General features: G+C 37.4%; 1 protein-coding gene across 2 annotated transcripts; it reads left to right on the forward strand.

The window, feature by feature from the left end:
* Positions 1-314: 314 nt before the first annotated feature.
* Jasper (JIL-1 anchoring and stabilizing protein) lies at positions 315-18,542 on the forward strand. Of its 2 annotated transcripts, none has more exons than XM_073960474.1 (2): positions 315-1,120; positions 16,680-18,542. In XM_073960474.1, the coding sequence occupies exons 1-2, from the start codon at positions 454-456 to the stop codon at positions 17,657-17,659; spliced, it is 1,647 nt and encodes a 548-aa protein (XP_073816575.1). In that variant the 5' UTR covers positions 315-453; the 3' UTR covers positions 17,660-18,542. The 2 variants fall into 2 exon arrangements, with proteins under 2 accessions (XP_073816575.1, XP_073816577.1); XM_073960476.1 differs by lacking the exon at positions 16,680-18,542 and adding an exon at positions 10,026-10,849 and having other exon boundaries at positions 354-1,120.
* Positions 18,543-19,239: the final 697 nt, after the last annotated feature.

The following is a 19,239-nucleotide window of genomic DNA, read 5'->3' on the forward strand; positions in this document are numbered from 1 at the left end:
TGTTAAAGGCTGGTTACTTAGAGAAAAAATTTTCAATTTAAAATATATTTTGTACCCGTACCCTAGACTGGCTCCTGTCCATAGGAACAGCCGAAGGCCTACTATTTAGAAAAGTCATTAAAATTTCGAAGAACATTTTGGCAACGGTTGCTCAACTTAATAAGTTCCTTTACTACTTTTTCCACTTTTACCATTTTTAAAAGTAAAAACCATTTGTTTCACGATGCATCTACCTTGGTAATTGTGCCATGCCTTGGAGTGGACAAGGTAAGTGCTGCCCAGTTTCAAACAATGAATCAGTGTCAAAGGGGAACATGAGAAGAAAAACTATCAAGAGAGAATAGGAAACAACTTCCTCTGTTTCGCTTTGACCGTAATTCTTCTCGTGTTGCGTTGCTACGAAATCATTTTTTGACCGGAGAATTATTAATATCATTAAAATAAAAGTTTACAATGGTAAAAGAAAAGAAACAATTCAATATTGGGGACTTGGTATTTGCCAAAGTCAAAGGCTATCCAGCATGGCCGGCAAAAATCACTAGATATAACAACAAAAAGTATAATGTATACTTTTATGGAACGGGGGAAACGGCAAATATTAAATTGGAAGATCTTTTCCAATATAAGGAGAATAAAGAAAAGTTTGCCACCGAAAAGAATATGAAACGGAACAATTTTCGTGAGGCCATGGAACAAATAGAGGCCGCTCTAAATGGTGAAGACTCCGCGCCAATCGATTTGCCAGCAGTTGTTCCAAGTGGTGGTGGTGATACAACTATTGATACATCTCAATTGGAAAATACAATTGATGAGAGCGCAGTAAATGATACAACTGTAGGTGGTACGGTCGATGATTCACAAATGGAAGTGGACGAAGAACCAAGTGGAGGTGAACCTGTTGCTAAGGTCAAAGAAGAATCGGGTGTCACAACAACCGCCGCCGCCGCCGCTGAAAGGCCTATTAAGAAAGAACCTGATACACCATTGGTGCCAGCAGAAAGTGAAGTCGTTAGCCGCAGTGGACGTAAAATTAAATTGAAGCGTTACATGGATGATGATTCAGATGCAATTAATACACTTGCACCGGCTGCCAAAAAGAAAGTACCATCATCCGAAGAAGGTATGTATTAAACAAATAAAAAAAAGTTCAAGGTTTTAAGAAATAAGTCCAGTTTAGGACTTCTCTTTTTTCGTTTGGAATAAATCTTTTAAACATTAAGCTTAGAACAGAGAGCTTAAATTAGTTGCAGGGCACTGCTCCAGCCAATTTTACGAGTGGTAGCTCCTGTTAACTTTGAGATAAATTAAATATTCTCCCAGCTTTCGGAAAAATCTGATATTTCTTATTTTCCTTAGCTTATTTGCGAGATATTAGATTTCTGAAGTTCCAAAATTTCAAATAATGGGGTCATGTGTTAATCAATTGGTGGAATCACCTTGGGCACCTAAAGCTGTCAGAAGTCACATGCTAGTTGAATCTATGCTGCTATCGATGAAGAACTTTATATTAGTTTTCTTTTTCGTGCGAGTTCAAGTTCCACGCTTGCTTCTTATAAGTAGCCCTCTTTGTTATTCAATGGCAATGGTGCTGATTAATGATGTGTGGGATTGTAACGCATAGATCACAACCACGGCTCTGTCTTTGAAAAAAAAGGAATTAGCATCTGTTGGCCAATATTTGTTGTTTTTCTTATTTCTATACTGATGTTGTCTGCTTTGAATATGGCGCTGCCGAGTTAAACTATACTTTTCAACACCCACTGTTTGTTGAGACTAGACGTCTCACTCGTCCCATCAACAGATTATTTTCTCAATATTCCAGGGAAGTCGATAGATCAGACAAGGAAAGATAGTGAAGTTAAAAAAATCTAAAATGATCTAACCCAAAATGTGTGCGACTGCTGTCTACATTAGGGAAGTTAGTCTTGTCTTCGTTTTATCCACAGTGTTTGTAAACCCTCAGCCTTTTTTGGACTATTCTGTATTACGACCAGCGTCGAGTGTCATTGCCATTTGTCTCTGCGATCAAATTTAAAATTTGTATTACGTAAAGCGGCCGATAATAATCGCCGTTAACGAGTCATAGGCGAAGTAACGGGGCTTTTTGCTTTTATTTGAATCTTCTTCTTTATTTGCAAATTCGGTATTCGAATATAAGCGACCATACAATTGTAGCATATTTCATTGCAATTACATAGATTACAAATGTGATATTTTTTTCATGACATTTATAAATTATTGATAATTCTTTCAAAACTGCTTCTATTTCTTGATATACTGAGAAGATTAGCCGTGTTGTTGATATTTGTCCAGTCTTCTATGTTTTTTATCCAAGTCATCTCTTTTCTGCCTCTGGTACGGCGTCCTTCAATGGTCATTTTAAGTATTGCCTGCAGGAGCTTATACTTTCCATGTCGCATGATGTGTCCTAAGTATGCCGTTTTTCGTTTTTTGATGACAGATACAAGTTCTCTCCGTTGGTTCATTTTTGTCAGTACTTCGAGATTTGTGACGTGTGCAGTCCAAGGTATTTTTAATACTCTTCGATAAATCCACATTTCGAAGGCTTCTAGTCTTTTTATGTCAGCAGCTTTAATGGTCCAGACTTCTGCAGCGTATAATAAGACTGACCATACATAACATTTAATAAATCGTACTTTTGTCTCAATGTTTATATCATGGTTGGTCAAAACTTTTTTATATTTGAAGAATGCATCTCTTGCCATTTCTATACGACATCTTATTTCCTTTGAGGGATGCCATTGGTCATTAATTAGAACCCCGAGGTATTTAAAACTTTGTACTCTTTCGACGTGTGCGTTGTTTATTTTTAACATTGTTTCATTGTGCGAATTTTTCTTACTAACAATCATCAGTTTTGTTTTGTGTGTGTTAATTTTAAGACCATATGATTCGCTGCGTGAAGTGAGTGCATTTACTAGTTTTTGAAGTCCGGATATACTATCGGCTAATACTGTGGTGTCATCTGCATATCGGATGTTGTTAATATAAGTACCGTTTAGTTTTATTCCTTCTTTTATATTTTTGACGGATTCTTGGAAAATTCTCTCTGAGTATATGTTAAACAGCAACGGAGATAAGATACAGCCTTGCCTGACCCCTCTTGATATCAGTATATCGTCGGTAAGATTGCCGTTGACATCAATCTGTGCAGTTTGATGCCAGTACAGACTCCGAATGCACCTGAGTTCTTTGTCATCTATCCCAATTGACGAAAGTATTTCCATTAATTTGTCATGGTTCACTGTGTCAAATGCTTTCTCATAGTCGATGAAGCATAAAAAAATGTCCTTGTTAGCCTCTCGACATTTTTGAATAAGGACCTGAACACAGTATAATGCTTCCCTCGTCCCCATGCCTTCTTTGAAGCCGAATTGATTTACACCCATAGCTTGTTCACATTTTTTATAAATTCTGTTGTGTATAATTTTAAGGAATATTTTAAGAGCGTGGCTCATTAAGCTGATGAGTCGGTGGTCACCACAGTGTTTCGCATGACTTTTCTTAGGAATTGCTTTAAAAGTTGATTTTAGCCAGTCTTGAGGGTAGTGTCCTGTATTATATACATGATTCATTAACCTTGTTAGCAGGTCAATATTATTTTCATCTATGAGTTTTAGCATTTCTGAAGGAATTTCATCCGGTCCTGTTGCTTTCCTATTTTTCAGAGATGTGATCGCAGATTCTAACTCGCTCTTAGTAATGTTTGTTCCAGTCATCGCTTGTGCTGATTGGGTATTAAAACTTGATCTGTTGACGTCTGTAAATAGGCTTTGAATGTAGTTCTTCCAAATTGCTTGTTTCTCTGCATTCTCAAAAGCTGGTTCATTATTATTGTTATACAGAACTGGCGACATAGTTCTATGATATATACCAGCTGCTTCTTTCAATTTCTTGTGTAAATTAAAATCATCGTGTAAGTTTTGTAATTTTTCGATCTCCTGGCATTGGCTATTAATATGTCTGATTTTTGCAGCTCGAATTTTCATTTAAATCTCCCTGTTTAATTCCCAATACATTTCGTAATTCGAGTTTTTGTATCGTCGTCTTTCGCTAAGGAGTTCTTGTATTTCATTTGTCATCCAGCCTTTGTGTTTTGATCTTTTGTAATTTCCCAGATTGTTTTGTCCTATGGTTTGAAGAGTATTTTTGACTTCGCCCCAAATATGTTCCACATCATTCCTATTAACGTTATTCAATTCTAAGTTTATGAGGTCTCTTATGCTTGATTTAGTAGCTGTGTCGTCAAGTTTCCCAATGTCAAGTTTACGGTGTTGGTTTTTCTTCACTGGTGCACTAAGTTTGGTGTATATGTTTGCCATAAGAAGATTGTGATCTGATGGTACGTCTGCTCCAGGATATGTTGATGTTTTCGCAATTGAAGTAGCGTAGCGTTTATTAACAATAATAAAGTCAATTTGGTTTCTTATTATATTTCCATTTCTGTCCTGGGGGGATTTCCAGGTGTAGAGTCTTCTAGGTGGTAAGCAAAACAGGGTATTTGTTATTTTCATTTTATATTCCTGACAAAATTGGATTAGCCTGTCGCCTCTCTCATTCCTTTCTCCTAATCCATATTGTCCAGTAACACCGGCCACTCGTCCAACCTTTGCGTTAAAGTCGCCTTGTATAATGGTTATCTCATGCTGTTTTGTTAGTTGTAGCAATTCTTCGATTTCATCGTAAAATGCTTCTACTTCTTCGTTACTTTTGTCCGACGTTGGCGCGTAAACTTGAATAACATTAATTGTAATTGGCTTGGAATCAATTCTTATCATCATGGTTCTGTCTGATTTTGGTACAAATCCTGTAACACATTTTGCTATACGGTCTGTTACAATTATTCCAACCCCATTCCTATGGGTTTTGTTGAGATTGCCTGAGTAAAACATTTTCGAGTTTTGCGATATAAATTCTCCACAATCTGGCCACCACGTTTCGCATATTCCAAGTATATCAATTTGGAGTCTGTGCATTTCAGTTAAGGTATTAGCTAGTTTTCCAGCTTCGTAAAGACTGCGTACATTCCATGTACCAATATTAAGTTTTGTTTTAGTTTTACCTCCGGGGATTCTTAGCACCCTTGTATTGCCGGAGACTAAGGGCCGTGTATTTTGGTTTGTGTTCATAATTGTATGGTTTTCCAGGGAGATTACTTCAGTGGTTTCCCGTTGCCTTCTGAAGGGTTGAGAATTTTCCTTTTCTATATCCAGCCGCTCCTCCTGGAGTTCAGACGCTGTTTGTGACCGCTCAATATGAGACAGACGTCGCATTGTTGTGATCAGTTCATCCGCCGCAGTTGCATATAACTTGTACCGTTGACTTCCCACGTTGTGGATTGTTCTTAGCTTCAGCGTTCACCATCGACCTTACCGGCATGGGTGGCCCTACCAGTAGCTACGCTACCGCCGGTATCGCTCTTAGGATCTTCACGCTTACTAGACCTCCCCATCGCGCTTGAGATGACAATCCATCGAGGAATAACTGAGAAAATATCAGTAGTGCGATTCTTTAACTCATTTTTGAGTTACCTACAAAAATCGATAAAATTAAAATTCTTATAATTTCGGTAATTGATGATATTATTCGGTATGTTAGCGACAAATAGAAAGTAGTCGTAAAGTTTTACCGATAGAAAAAGTGTTGTCAATTTTTATTTAAAGTTTTCATTGATAATATTGCATTTTAATGTTACCGATTTTTGTCGGTAACTAAAAAAATGAGTTGAGAATCCCACTACAGAACAAATTGTAAACAAAAGGTATATTTTTCTAAAATGATAAGCTCAGTGAAACTATTTTTTGATGATAGAGAAGAAAATATAGCTAGCGTAGCATCTATCAGAAGACAATTAAGAGATAAATCGAAACCTTTATAATTGCCATCAGTATTGTGAGTATGTTTGGTTTTCAACATTTAATTTCCTACCTCAGCAGATTGTCCATTTTCACTATTATTATCCTCCCATGTCTGTTCAATTCGGTAGATCGCATCTGCAGGATTTGAATATGCAATAAGTCTGCTATGTCTGCTATGCAATAAGTCTGCTATGTTGTTGTTGTAGCAACGCAAATTTGTTCGTTCGTGTATTATTTCAGTTATCAGGTTCCTCTGTATCCAGATTCAAGAATTCTGCAACCTGGGCTGGTTGCGTCCATAAGGTATCAAGAGACAAGTGAGTGCAGTGTATCGTGTGGTCCCAACCCACATGCTGGGCAGGTGCTGGGTATCGTTGCGTCGATTCGGGCCCAATACAATTTGAGGCGGCTGTATCGCCCGGATCTTAACTGGGCTAAAATCATTCGTGTTTGCCTTGGCAGCTGACGTTATTCTGCTGCGATGGATGGGGGGTGGTCTCCAAGTACGGCATTCACACTGTATCTCTGTACTGCCTGCGCAACCATGTCAGTGTGAATGCTATTCAAGCCTGCCTGATAAGCTCCTTGGTTCTCTTTTATACCTTTGGACCTCTCTCTCTAGATCTCTCCTGACGTGCCTGGCCTGCGATAACACCCAAGCAGGTACTGCATCGACAACATTTTATTGTGTTGACGCACCGGTAAAATCTTCGTCTTCTCACGAAGACGGTCCACTGGTGTCATGAGGAGGCATCCTGTTGCAGTCCTCAGGGTAGCATTCTGGCAGGTTTGAATCTTCTTCCACTGCGTAGTGCTAACCTTTGCAGACCACGCTGGCCGCATAGCTTACCAAAGACCGGCCTATTACATTGTAGGTGCTGCCGGCCAGCGACTTGAGAACGTTTTTCCTAATTCTGATCTTATTGCAAATAGCTGTGGCATGCGCGGACGACTTGAACATGCTATCGAACGTTACACCCAGTAGTTAGTGGTCGGAATCAGTGCACATCGACCAATATGTTCAGTAGGAGCCTCATCTCAGCCTTTCATGTGGTGAACAGCGTGGCTGTGGATTTAGCGGCGGATATTTTCATATTCCTCAGATGGAAGAACTGCACTAGGTCAGCTATGTAGACATTTAACCTATCACATATGTCATCGACGATAGGACCCGACGCCAAGATCGTACAATCATCCGCATACATCACGATCTCTATCAGAAAGTTAGAGGTTAAACACTTCCGCAGATATCACCACACATTGGGGTACTCCCTGTTTCACTCTACGGGTTTTGGACTTCTTGTTTCTGAATTCTACAAACGACTGGCGTCCACACATATAGTTGATTACCCAACGTTTCAATCATGGCTGGAGATTAGTCTTCTCTATATCCTCAAACAGCTTGGCATGATTGACGGTATCGAAAGCCTTCGATAGGTCAAGAGCCACCATGACTGTTCGGTCGCACGGCCTTTTCTGGTTCAGTCCTCTACTGATATGTTTGGATATGGCGTCTAATGCTGTTGTAGTACTATGCATTTTCCGAAATCCATGTTGATATTGGGCAACTGGAAAACACATTCTCATCGTGGGGAGGAGTAGTTCCTCTAGGATATTTGCTAATGGCGACAGGAGCGAAATCTACTTGTACGATTCACCTCTACTGGCATCCTTGCCAGGCTTCAGTTGCGGGACCACCCTGTTAACTTTCCAGGCATTCGGTACAACATGGGTGGCTAACGATAGGTTGAGAACACTTGTTAAATACTCAACTCCAGGTTCATCCAGCTGCTTAAGCATTACCATCGATATTCGGTGCGGGCCCAACGCTTTGAATAATTTAGCGTTTCGGATGGCATCTGCAACATCGCTCATCGTAAATTGTGGTGGTACCTCCTCGGCTGGAAGATCTCTTCTTATACGGCGTAGCACACTTCTCTTCCCCCTATCACTCTCGGGGTGCTCTATGAACTGCCGGTTAAAATAACACGCGCACCTCATTGGGTCAGTTGCTGTCACGCCGTTAAAAGTATCAGCCGTTCTGTCATCCTTCTTTTCCGGACTCGAGAGTGATTTAACCGTTGCCCACAATTTAATTATTCCTACACCAATGTTGCATTGCTTCAGATGGTCTAGCCACTTTTTCCGGATATGTTCGCCCACTAGCCTGTTGACTTCAAGAGTAAGTTCTCTAACTCTTGGGTCTTCGGGGTTCGTACGACGAAGCACATAACGTTCATTTGCTAGTCCCGTCGCCTCTGCCGGGAAATTTGGTCTTATTTCGGGTATTCGACCAGCAGGTATGTAGCGAGCGGCTGCTTTAGTGATGATGTCTCGGAAAGTCCTCTCAGCTACCCGAGGATCTAAATTCTCTGAAACCTTGCCAATCACCTTTCCCATGGTTCAGGAAAGTACGGCGTTCAGACGTTATGAAGTCGGGTGGTCTATTTACGGAGACGATGATAGGGAGGTGGCCCGAACTAAGGGAAATGACGGATTGCCACGATACGTCATTTATCAGACCTGGTGCCACAATGGTCATATTTGGGGAGCTGTGGCAGTTTCCTCTAATCCTCGTAGGAGCGTCTTCACTCACCGTGCAAAACGTGGAGCTATCGATTTGCTCTGCCAGCGCTGTACCCCTCTGGTCATTACCTAGGACGGAGTGCCAAAGCTCATGATGAGCATTGAAGTCCCCTAGCACCAGACGGTTATCGCCCTCTAAAAGCAAACTAATATTGGGCATATAACGCCGGGAACAGCTATTCATCGGCGGTATGTACACATTAAACAGCTCTACCTCGGCAGTACCACACTTTACTGCTACCCCCATACACTTCATGTATGGGTCACTAGAGCCAAGCTCAAGCGAGATAGGTCTGTACTGGACAGACTGGTGTATTAGGAAGGCAAGTCCTCCTCCTCCGCTTCTTGTGTGATCCTTCCGCAAAACGTTGTAACCATAACAACGTAAGCTACAGGTGGCGGTGAGCTTTGTTTCCTGAATCGCGTTGACCATGATGTTTTTCCAACTCATAAAGTCCACAATTTCACTGACCTTATTGCGGAGACCGTTGCAATTGAATTGCAGGAATGATGCATTTCCGGGCCGTTGAACAACAACATGTGGTGTTAGATGCTGCATTTGTTGTTGTTGTTGGGGAGACTGCGGGGGCGTCTCGTATTCCGACGACGACGAAGAGTCAGACGACGACGTAGAAGACGCGCTGTAATCCCGGGTGCTACTAAGGCCAGAGCACCCACGAAAATGCACCCATTCCATACATCCATTACATCTCACCATTGTTGACATGTTGCGACAAAGATATTTCTTGTTATGGTCCACCTCCTGTAGATGTATGTGATTCTTATTTTGAGGCATTTTCTCTTTAGTTTCGATTTAAAATGAATCCACACTGTGTGCAATTCATCTGGTGTACGGGTTGATGGACCACAACTATTTAATTTCTCCGCAAAATCCTTCCACACCTCATCAAAAGTGGCTTTAGTTTCGCCAAAAAGTCTGACTCCACGAGTTTCCATTTTTTTAATCAGAATTTCAAATTGCTGTTTTGTTGTAATTTTTGCCATTGAAAGTGCTGAAACCCCAAAAAACGTATACAATATTAAAAAGCAACTTAAAATGAATGAAAATGTAACTTTTTCGTTTCAATTTCTCGTTTTTATTCACTTTTAAAAATGCACGGCGATAGCAAATTTGTGGTCGTCAGGCGACTGTTGCCATCTGTAATGTAAAAATTGCAACTGGCAACGCCACTCGATCCTATTCGCAATACGGAATAGACCCACTCGACTAACTTTGGACAAAATATTACGAATGGCAAATTTTTCGAAGAAGCACGTTTTTGGTCGTATCGAAGTGTATATACTCTCTTTATCCTATGGGTCTATTCCGTATTGCAACTAGCGTCGAGTGGCGTTGCCAGCTGCATTTTTTACATTACGTATGACAACAGGTGCTTGACGCCGTCAAATTGTGTTGCCATAACGTTAATTTTCGGGCGACCACAAATTTGCTGTCGCCGTGCATTTTTAAAAGTGAATAAAAACGAGAAATTGAAATGCAAGTAACGCTTTCATTTAAGTTACTTTTTTTAATATTGTATACCTTTTTTAATGTTTCAGTACTTTTAATGGTAAAAATGACAACAAAAGAGCAATTTGAAATGTTGGTTGAAATAATGGAAGCCCACCCAAACGTAGCTCGTGAAGTCAGACTTTTTGGTGAAACTAAAGCCACTTTTGATGAGGTGTGGAAGGATGTTGCGGAGCAATTAAATAGTTGTGGTCCATCAACCCGTACACCAGATGAATGGTACAGAGTGTGGACTTATTTTAAGTCCAAACTAAAGAAAAAAATATCTCAAAATAAGAACAACATTACGACTACAGGCGGTGGATCATCACATGAAATATCATTGTCGTCAATGGAGCAAGCGGTAGCAGACTTATTGCAAATTGATATGGTTTCAAATCCTGCCGGCGAGATCTACAGAATTGAAGAGACACCGAAAGATAATAACAGTGAAATTGGACAATCTGCTGAAGTAAAAAATGAAAAACTTGAAAATGAAATAGAAATTGACAACGTACGCTCCACTGAAGTAATAAATGAAAAACTTGAAAATGAAGTAGAAATTGACAACGTACCCTCCACTCGCAAGAAACCAAATAAACCGGAAGAAAAAAAGATTCGCATTCTTAAGGTGCAAACGGCAACTCAAAACGAACTTTTGAAATCTCTAACCTCGCTTGAAACTGCTATTAACAAACAAAATGACATTATAACAGAAACAAAAAACGTGCAAAAGAATCAATATGATCTTTTAAAAGACACCAAAGATCTAAAAAGAAAAAAATATGAAATTTTAAAAGAACTTACGTATATGAAAGAGAGGAAATATAAAGCTTATGCCAAGGAGCAATAAAATAAATATGCGATACATGAAATAAATATGCGATTCATTAGATTTTAAGGAAATAAATTTACGGGTACACTTGAATTCTATTCATTTAAAATTTGTGTTATTAATCGCATTAGGAGCAATAGAATTTTCTTTTTCATGTTTATTTATTATGGTAAAACCTATAACTTTGCGTGTTGCGTGTGCGATAAAAAAAAAAACAAAAACAAAATGCATGTATCTCAATTTGAGATACATGTATGTTAGGCCGGGGCGATTTGAAAACCTTAATGGGCCCTTCGCGTTTCTGATTCCTGGGATTGAACTGAGCAAAAAAGTCCACTGGACCATATATCTACCGTGAAAATCGAGCCTCCCGATTTTAACTTTAAGTTTTTTATTGACGTTTTTTGGATATTTTGGCATATAACAGCCAAATCATTGGGATTTTCGATCCAACACAAAGACAAACATTGTAGCCAAGACAGTAATTGAAAACTCTCTAATACATCGCAAAAGCATTAGAACGCTCCTTCAGGCAGTTTTGGCCTTAAGAATGTGCAAACTTTTCGGAAAATGTCGATAAATGACATCGTGCTACAAAATTTGACCCGAAAAATATTCAAGTGTTCTGATGCAACATTTTATCGTGTTGGAATCCATGGACAACGACAATGCATTTATTTCATTTGGGTCACTTCGTTTTATTTTTTTATAACGGTAAAAGTAGTGAAAATCTGGGTTTCTTACATTTTCAAATTTAAACGGGCATATCTTATTTTTTCCACAACGGATTTCTTTTGATCCTTCTTCCTTTTAAAGGGGTGAATAATGTCTTTTGAATAAGCTATTATTGTTTTAAATCGGTTAAAAAATGGCTAAGTTATAGTGGTTTATGTCTGAAATACCCCACAAAAAACCTATAAAGGAATTTCTCATAATTTTCAAAATAAATATTAAACAAAACAAAAAAACATTATTATTTATTTGAAAAAAAAAACATTATATTTTTGAAAATTATGAGAAATTCCTTTATAGGTTTTTTGTGGGGTATTTCAGACATAAACTACTATAACTTAGCCATTTTTTAACCGATTTAAAACAATAATAGCTTATTCAAAAGACATTATTCACCCCTTTAAAAGGAAGAAGGATCAAAAGAAATCTGTTGTGGAAAAAATAAGATATGCCCGTTTAAATTTGAAAATGTAAGAAGCCCAGATTTTCACTACATTTACCGTTATAAAAAAATAAAGCGAAGTGACCCAAATGAAATAAATGCATTGTCGTTGTCCATGGATTCCAACACGATAAAATGTTGCATCAGAACACTTGAATATTTTTCGGGTCAAATTTTGTAGCACGATGTCATTTATCGACATTTTCCGAAAAGTTTGCACATTCTTAAGGCCAAAACTGCCTGAAGGAGCGTTCTAATGCTTTTGCGATGTATTAGAGAGTTTTCAATTACTGTCTTGGCTACAATGTTTGTCTTTGTGTTGGATCGAAAATCCCAATGATTTGGCTGTTATATGCCAAAATATCCAAAAAACGTCAATAAAAAACTTAAAGTTAAAATCGGGAGGCTCGATTTTCACAGTAGATATATGGTCCAGTGGACTTTTTTGCTCAGTTCAATCCCAGGAATCAGAAACGCGAAGGGCTCATTAAGGTTTTTTTGCTTCCACACAAATCGCCCCACCCTAATGTATGTATTTTGTTTTTATAACCTCAGCATTTATGCTAACGAGGGTATATACACTTTCATACGGGCAAAATGTACCTCATCGAAATAATGGTGTTAGACCCCAAGTATGTTTGGACGAAATGTGTTTCAGACAATTTGGAGTTGATTTAGCAATGTCCGTCCGTCTGTCTGGCTGGCTGGTGCGCACGACAACTCTCGAACGGATCAACCGATTTGGATTTCGTAATATTTTGTCCAAACTTAGTTTAAGTTCGAAATTGTGTTATATCGGTCCACTCCATCCGGTACCTCCCCCACAAAAGTTCGGTAATGTTCGGGAAATTTGTGCGCACGATAACTCTTGAAGGAAGTAGCCGATTTGACCCATACTTTGCACATCGTGAAATTTCTACTAAACTTAGATGAGGTTCCAAAATGGACTCAATCGGTCCACTCCTTCGGGTACGCCCCACACAAAATTTCAGATAATTTCCGATTAGGACCTGCTCTCGAATCGCTTTGATTCTTGTTCGAACAACTTGTATTCAGTGCCCCCCATACGACGGTAAAAGTTTCATCAGGGGCAATTCCATACTTCCTGAGAAAATAGCCTAAAAGATGCAAAAAGCGAAAGATAACTCTCGAACGGATCTGCCGATTCGGTCCAAAATTTGGCCTTCGTAATATTTTGTCCAAAGATAGTTTAAATTCGAAGATAAGCCATATCGGTCCACTCCTTCAGGTACCTCCCTCACAAAAGTTCTAAAATGTTTGGAAAATTTGTGCGTACGATAACTCTTGATGGGAGTGACAGATTTGGTCTATACTTTACACATCCTAATATATCTACCAGATATAGATCAGGTTCAAATATGGACTATATTTGTCCACTCCATCCGGTAACTCCCACACAAAATTTCGGATAAGTTCACTTTAAGACCTGATATCGAATCACTTTGATTTTTGTTGAAGCAACTTGCATTCGCTACTTCCATTACGACAGTAAAAGTTTTTTCAGGGGCAAGTCCATATTTCTTAGGAAAACAGCCCGAAAGGTGTAAGAAATTCCTATGTTACCATATGTGGCTGTCGGAGAGCACGATAACTCTCGAACTATTCAACCGATATGGTCCAACATTTGGTCTTCGCCATATTATATTCAAACTTAGTTTCATGGGGCAATACCGGCCACAACTTCCGATACTTCTCCCAATATTTAAAAAATGTCACTAAAATGCTAGGACAATATCCCTTGAATGGGGCAACCAATTTGGTCCAAACTTTGGATCTCCAAATATTTTGTTAAAATTTTGTTTAACTTCTAAAATGGTCCAAATCGGTCCTCCCTAAGGGTACCTCCCCCACATAGGTTCAACATTTGTGCAGTTAATTCCTAATCCATATTTTTGTCGGCAAGTTCAAATGTCCAAAAAGGGTCACAAAATTCTAAAGAGACCTTAAATACATTCGATCTGTCCGTAGGTGAAAGTTTTACTTCACATTGGCTGAGGGTATATATCTGTCGGCAAAGCCGACTGACACTTTTTTACTTGTTATACTCCCGTTCTATTTATCTCAGAATTAATAAATTAAAATTTGAAAAAAAAAATATTCAAATTACAGAATTCGGGTCACTGGCCCTCACTCAATAATTTATTACAATTAAGTACTTTTATACACTAAACGTGGCACCATGCATTACTTTTCGTGTGCTTATTTATAACTACTATATTTTCTTATCTCAACCCGTACACTTTTAGCACGTAATTCCAAAGCAACCTTCTTGTCTCAATCCTACACATCACCTAGACCCATATCTTAATCCCACCTACACACCAATGCTGTCCTAATAACAAAATTCCGAATTCAAACTCTATCCGTACACATTTTGGTATTGGGTTCGTCAGGAAGAATAAGCATTTGTTTACTTTTGCAGTAAAATTGAATGAAACAAAAAAGCAAATGAAAAGAGTCTCGTCAGGAAGAAGAAGCATTTGTGTGTAGTAAATGGTAAAATCTATCAGACCTAAGTTAATATTTAGTACCTTTTTTACGTACTTATAGTATTTCCAAAAACAACTACAGACCAACATTTCCCATAATACCAAATTTCGGAATACCCCTACGACGCCGAATACCAAATTAAGTAAGATTAAGTGTTCTTCGTATACTTATAGTATGTAGTTTTACAAAATGTCTGTCCCTACACCCTATACGAAATTTGGTACCATTTAGACATTTTCATATACTTGTATATACAAGCATATAGTTATAATATACACGCATTTCTAAAATAGCCAAACAACTCTTACAAAAATTTTGAATTTTAACTCTACCCATACACCAAATATAACATTTAGTACCATTTGGTACCTTTCATACGAAATGTAGTACCAGTTAGTACTTTTCGTGTACTGGCTGCACGTATTTCCGTATATCTTAATCCTACACAAAATGTAGTATCCTTACCACCAATACCAAATTTAGTACCATTTAGTACTTTCCCTACACATAAGTACTAATTTCCAAAACTACCTCCATATCTAAATCTCAAACTCCAACAGTAATCTTAATGCCAAATTTCAGAATTCTAGTTCTATTCCATCACCCAAATCCAAATTGTACAAAATTTAGTACCATTTATTACACATAAGTTCGAATTTCCAAAACTACATCCATATCTCAATCCTATACTCTCACATTAATGTTATTGTCAGGATTCCAGTTCTATCCGTTCTTCATTTAGTACACATAAATGCGAATTTCCAAAACCATTTCCCTATAAATTCCAAATTTCAGGATTTCAGCTCCTTCATTCACCCAAATACGAATTGTACTAACTTTAGTACACATAACTTCGCTTTTCCAAACTAACTCCTTATCTCAGTTCTACCCTCCAACAGTAATCTTAATTCCAAATCTATGCGTTCAACCAAATCCAAAATATACCAGATTTAGTACCATTTACCTCAAACCTAAAATCCAAATGTAATCTTAATTCCAAATTTCAGCATTCCATTTAGTACTTTTCGTACCCATATGTACGAATATCTCAAACCAACACTCTAACAGTAATCTTAATTCCACATCTCAGGATTCCAGCTCTATCCGTTCAACCAAATCCAAATTGTACCAAATTTAGTACCAGTTTGTACTTTTCGTACCTATAAGTACGAATTTCCAAAACTGCCCCTAACCTACAAGCCAACAGAAATATTAATACCAAATTTCTCTATACGATCTCCTGAATCAAAATTGCACAAAATTTGGTACCATTGAGTACTATTTCAAATCTTAAGATTCCATCTCTATCCGTTCAACCAAATCCAAATTGTACCAAATTTGGTACCAGTTAGTACTTTTCGTAGCCATATGTACGATTTTCTAAAACTACATCCATATCACAAACCTACACTCCAACAGTAATCTTAATTCCATATCTCAGGATTCCAGCTATATCGTCCCCCAAGTTTAGTAAAATTTGGTATTTTCGTACCCATAAGTACCAATTTCCAAAACTACCTCAATACTAAACTTCAACAGTAATCTTTATTCCACATCTCTGGATTCCATCTCTATCCGTTCGCCCAAACCCAAACTGTACCAAACTTAGTACCATTTAGTACTGTTTTGTACATATAAGTGCAAGTTTTCACAACTGCTTCCATTCTACACTCCAACAGTAACCTTAAATCCAAATTTCAGAATTTCATCTCTATCCATTCACCCAAATACAAATTGTACCAAATTTAGTACCATTTAGTAGTTTTCGTACTAATTTCCAAAACTACCTCAATCCCATAATACTCCAACAAGAATCTTAATTCCAAATTTCAGGATTCCAGCTATATATGACCACCCAAAACCAAACAGTAGCAAATTAAGTACCATTTAGTACTTTTCGTACACATAAGTACACATTTCCAAAACCAACTCTTTATATCAACCCCACTTCCCACATTGATTCTCATTCCAAATTTCAAGCTCTTAGCTCTATACATCCGGTTCGCCAAATACAAATGGTACCATATTTAGTACTTTTCGTACCGTTCTACTTTGATTTTCCAAAAACCGAGCCTTATCTGACCCCTGTTTTACTCTTTTATTTATATAGATATCTGTTATATCTGACTATATCGTCTGATTACTTTCATTAGATTTGTATTCAATAATTGCATTTCCTTTCAGCTCATGACAGTAAAATAAAATCTGAAAAGAAAGTTTCCTCCAACGCTAAACCGGTAGCAACAATAACACCCACCGTCAAAACAGCTGTTGAAAATGAGAACCTCAACAATTTGCTCTTGGTCTTTGCACCGCCGGCTAAATGTATTGGCATTAAATTGGACTATATGAAACCCGAGACATTTGATACACCCGAAGAGAAACAAAAATGGGAAGAAAATGCTCTAAAGGAAGCTGAAGAACTTAAAGCTAAACTAGAGATGGGTACCATAAAATACGATTCTATTTTAGATCGTGTGGTTGTGAATGTATCACGTGGCAAATTCAATCCCGAAACATCTAAACGCTATACCAGCCAAATAATCGAACAAGAAGAAGCTCTTATAATTGAACGAGATTTTATACAATTGTCAGCTCAGTTGAGAGAATGTTTGGGTTTGAAACGAGCCGATGTCGATCGTTGTTTGACCATCATAAAGCAATACAAAGAATTCCAATTGACCAAGATGATGTTATTGCGCAATCCAGACTGTGTCGATAGCATACGTCGCATGAGACGTTATATTGGTAATTTGAAATTGTGGAACTTGAGCGAAGAAGCGGAGGCAGACTTCAAGGCTAAAGCTGAGATTATACGTTCGGAAGCTGTAATGATTTATAATAATTTCAAGAAAATATTTGGCCCCAGCACCTCAACTCATTTCTGGGAGGATTTCTGTAATCAAGCTCAGGCCTATGCAGAGAATACAAAACACATAAGTGAACACAAACGCATTATTCTTACGGAAGAGAGATATAAAACATTGTTGGCTAATAATAAATCAGCCAAAGCAACAAAAAGTAAAGCAAAGAAGACAGACAATAAATCTGAACAGGATGAAGATGTTAATAATGCAGATGATGTGGCAGCAGAGGAAGCTGAGAACCTAAAACCAGTGGATACAGAAGAAAATGCACACAACACAGCAGTAGAAGCCAATTAAATTATAAGGCGTTCACATTTAATATCATAGGTTTAGTTTACACAAAGATCGTTTGAATTATTTTGGCGGCACTTTTTTTTATTTTTATTCTAAAAACATGTTCAATTCAATTCAACAACAGTTACACATAACAGCAGTAATAATGCATTAATTTAATTTTTATATATTTTAGATATATGCAAATACAATATAATGCTGATTTTGGACACTGGAGTGATGGCTTTTTAGAACGTACTTCTTAATCACTAGATAAACAATGTAACACCTCATCTTGGGGTGCATATTTTGTGTACGTTTCTAAAGAACTTGTTAACTATTCATAAAACAGGTTAACTAACTTTTTAAAATATCAAAAATTGTATTATGTTTAAAACTCAAAGAACTTTGTAGATTTTTTTTGTCGTATACCTATACTCCTCCATAGCCCAAAATCAGCATTATATTTCCTATTACATTATATTATTGTAAGGTTGTTTAAACATTTGTATTTCGTATTTTTTTACGCTAAAAGAACGTAATTTTTTCAAACATAGAAAAAAAATCAGAAAAATCTATAACAAGATAATATCTTTAATGGATTTTAAAATGTTTTATTACCGTAGAATTCTATTTTTAGTTTCTCTATGAGAATAGAAAATTGTTTCTCACTTTAGAAAACAAAAATAATTTTGAATAATTAAAAAAATATTATTTACATGAGATCGAACATACATATAGCAGCAGCATCAATCAGTTTTGTTCTCTAATTTCCAAAATTTGTATTGACCGACAAAAACTGTTAAACATTTTCTGAAAGATGCATATTGGTCGTAGGAACCAACCATAATATTGAAGTCTTCATCTCTTATGCAACTAATTTAAATAAAAATACATTTTTAATACATTTGTTTTTTTTTTTTTTTTTAATTGAACAGAGTGGTTATGGTTGGGCGACCCACCATGGTACAACAATATTAGGTAAAGCAAATACTACAACAACTACACATGGAAATTTGTTTTTATTTGTAAACAAAACAAGGAAGTGACTGTATATTATATTGGAACTTTAAAAAATGCTATTTTTCACATTTTATTGTATATTTTGAAAAACATGAATGACAATTCAAATTTGAATGTTTCCATATCATTCTACTAAATGGATAAAAGAAAGTAGAATTCTTGCATACTCCACTATAGCAATACTCCACTCAAGCAATTTTTGCAAAAATATTAAGGGTCGCTAAAAATTTAAACTTTTGTTATTGAAATCAAAAAAGCACATGTTTATTAGGGATTTATTGCTGTTTCCGTCATTTCACAACTTTTTTGCTAGGAGGAACCCTATCCATTCTAGTCTAAAATGTAGCTTGCCCTCCTGAATCCTTAGGTATACTTGCCCTTGAGTGTCTATTGAGACCCTGATGACAAGACCCCCATTTTCCGGATACTGTCTGCCATAGGTGTTCTCAATTGTTTTACATACAAGTGGAGGATGGTGCAGTCCTCCACTTGTATGTAAAACAATTGAGAACGCCTACAACTCAGATCTTTCCTTGTCAAACTCAACACGTTATATATACATTGAGGAAATCATAAGGATC

This window comes from Musca autumnalis, unplaced genomic scaffold, assembly GCF_047663935.1.
Source record: "Musca autumnalis isolate F117 unplaced genomic scaffold, ASM4766393v1 scaffold_1, whole genome shotgun sequence".
NCBI classification, from domain to species: Eukaryota; Metazoa; Arthropoda; class Insecta; order Diptera; family Muscidae; genus Musca; species Musca autumnalis.

What these genes read in the sequence shown, in the direction of transcription:
- Jasper (XM_073960474.1), top strand. Translation starts at nt 454, where the DNA reads ATGGTAAAAGAAAAGAAACAATTCAATATTGGGGACTTGGTATTTGCC. An exon ending in AGTACCATCATCCGAAGAAG is followed by an intron (nt 1,121 to 16,679) that starts GTATGTATTAAA and finishes ATTTCCTTTCAG; the next exon opens with CTCATGACAGTAAAATAAAA.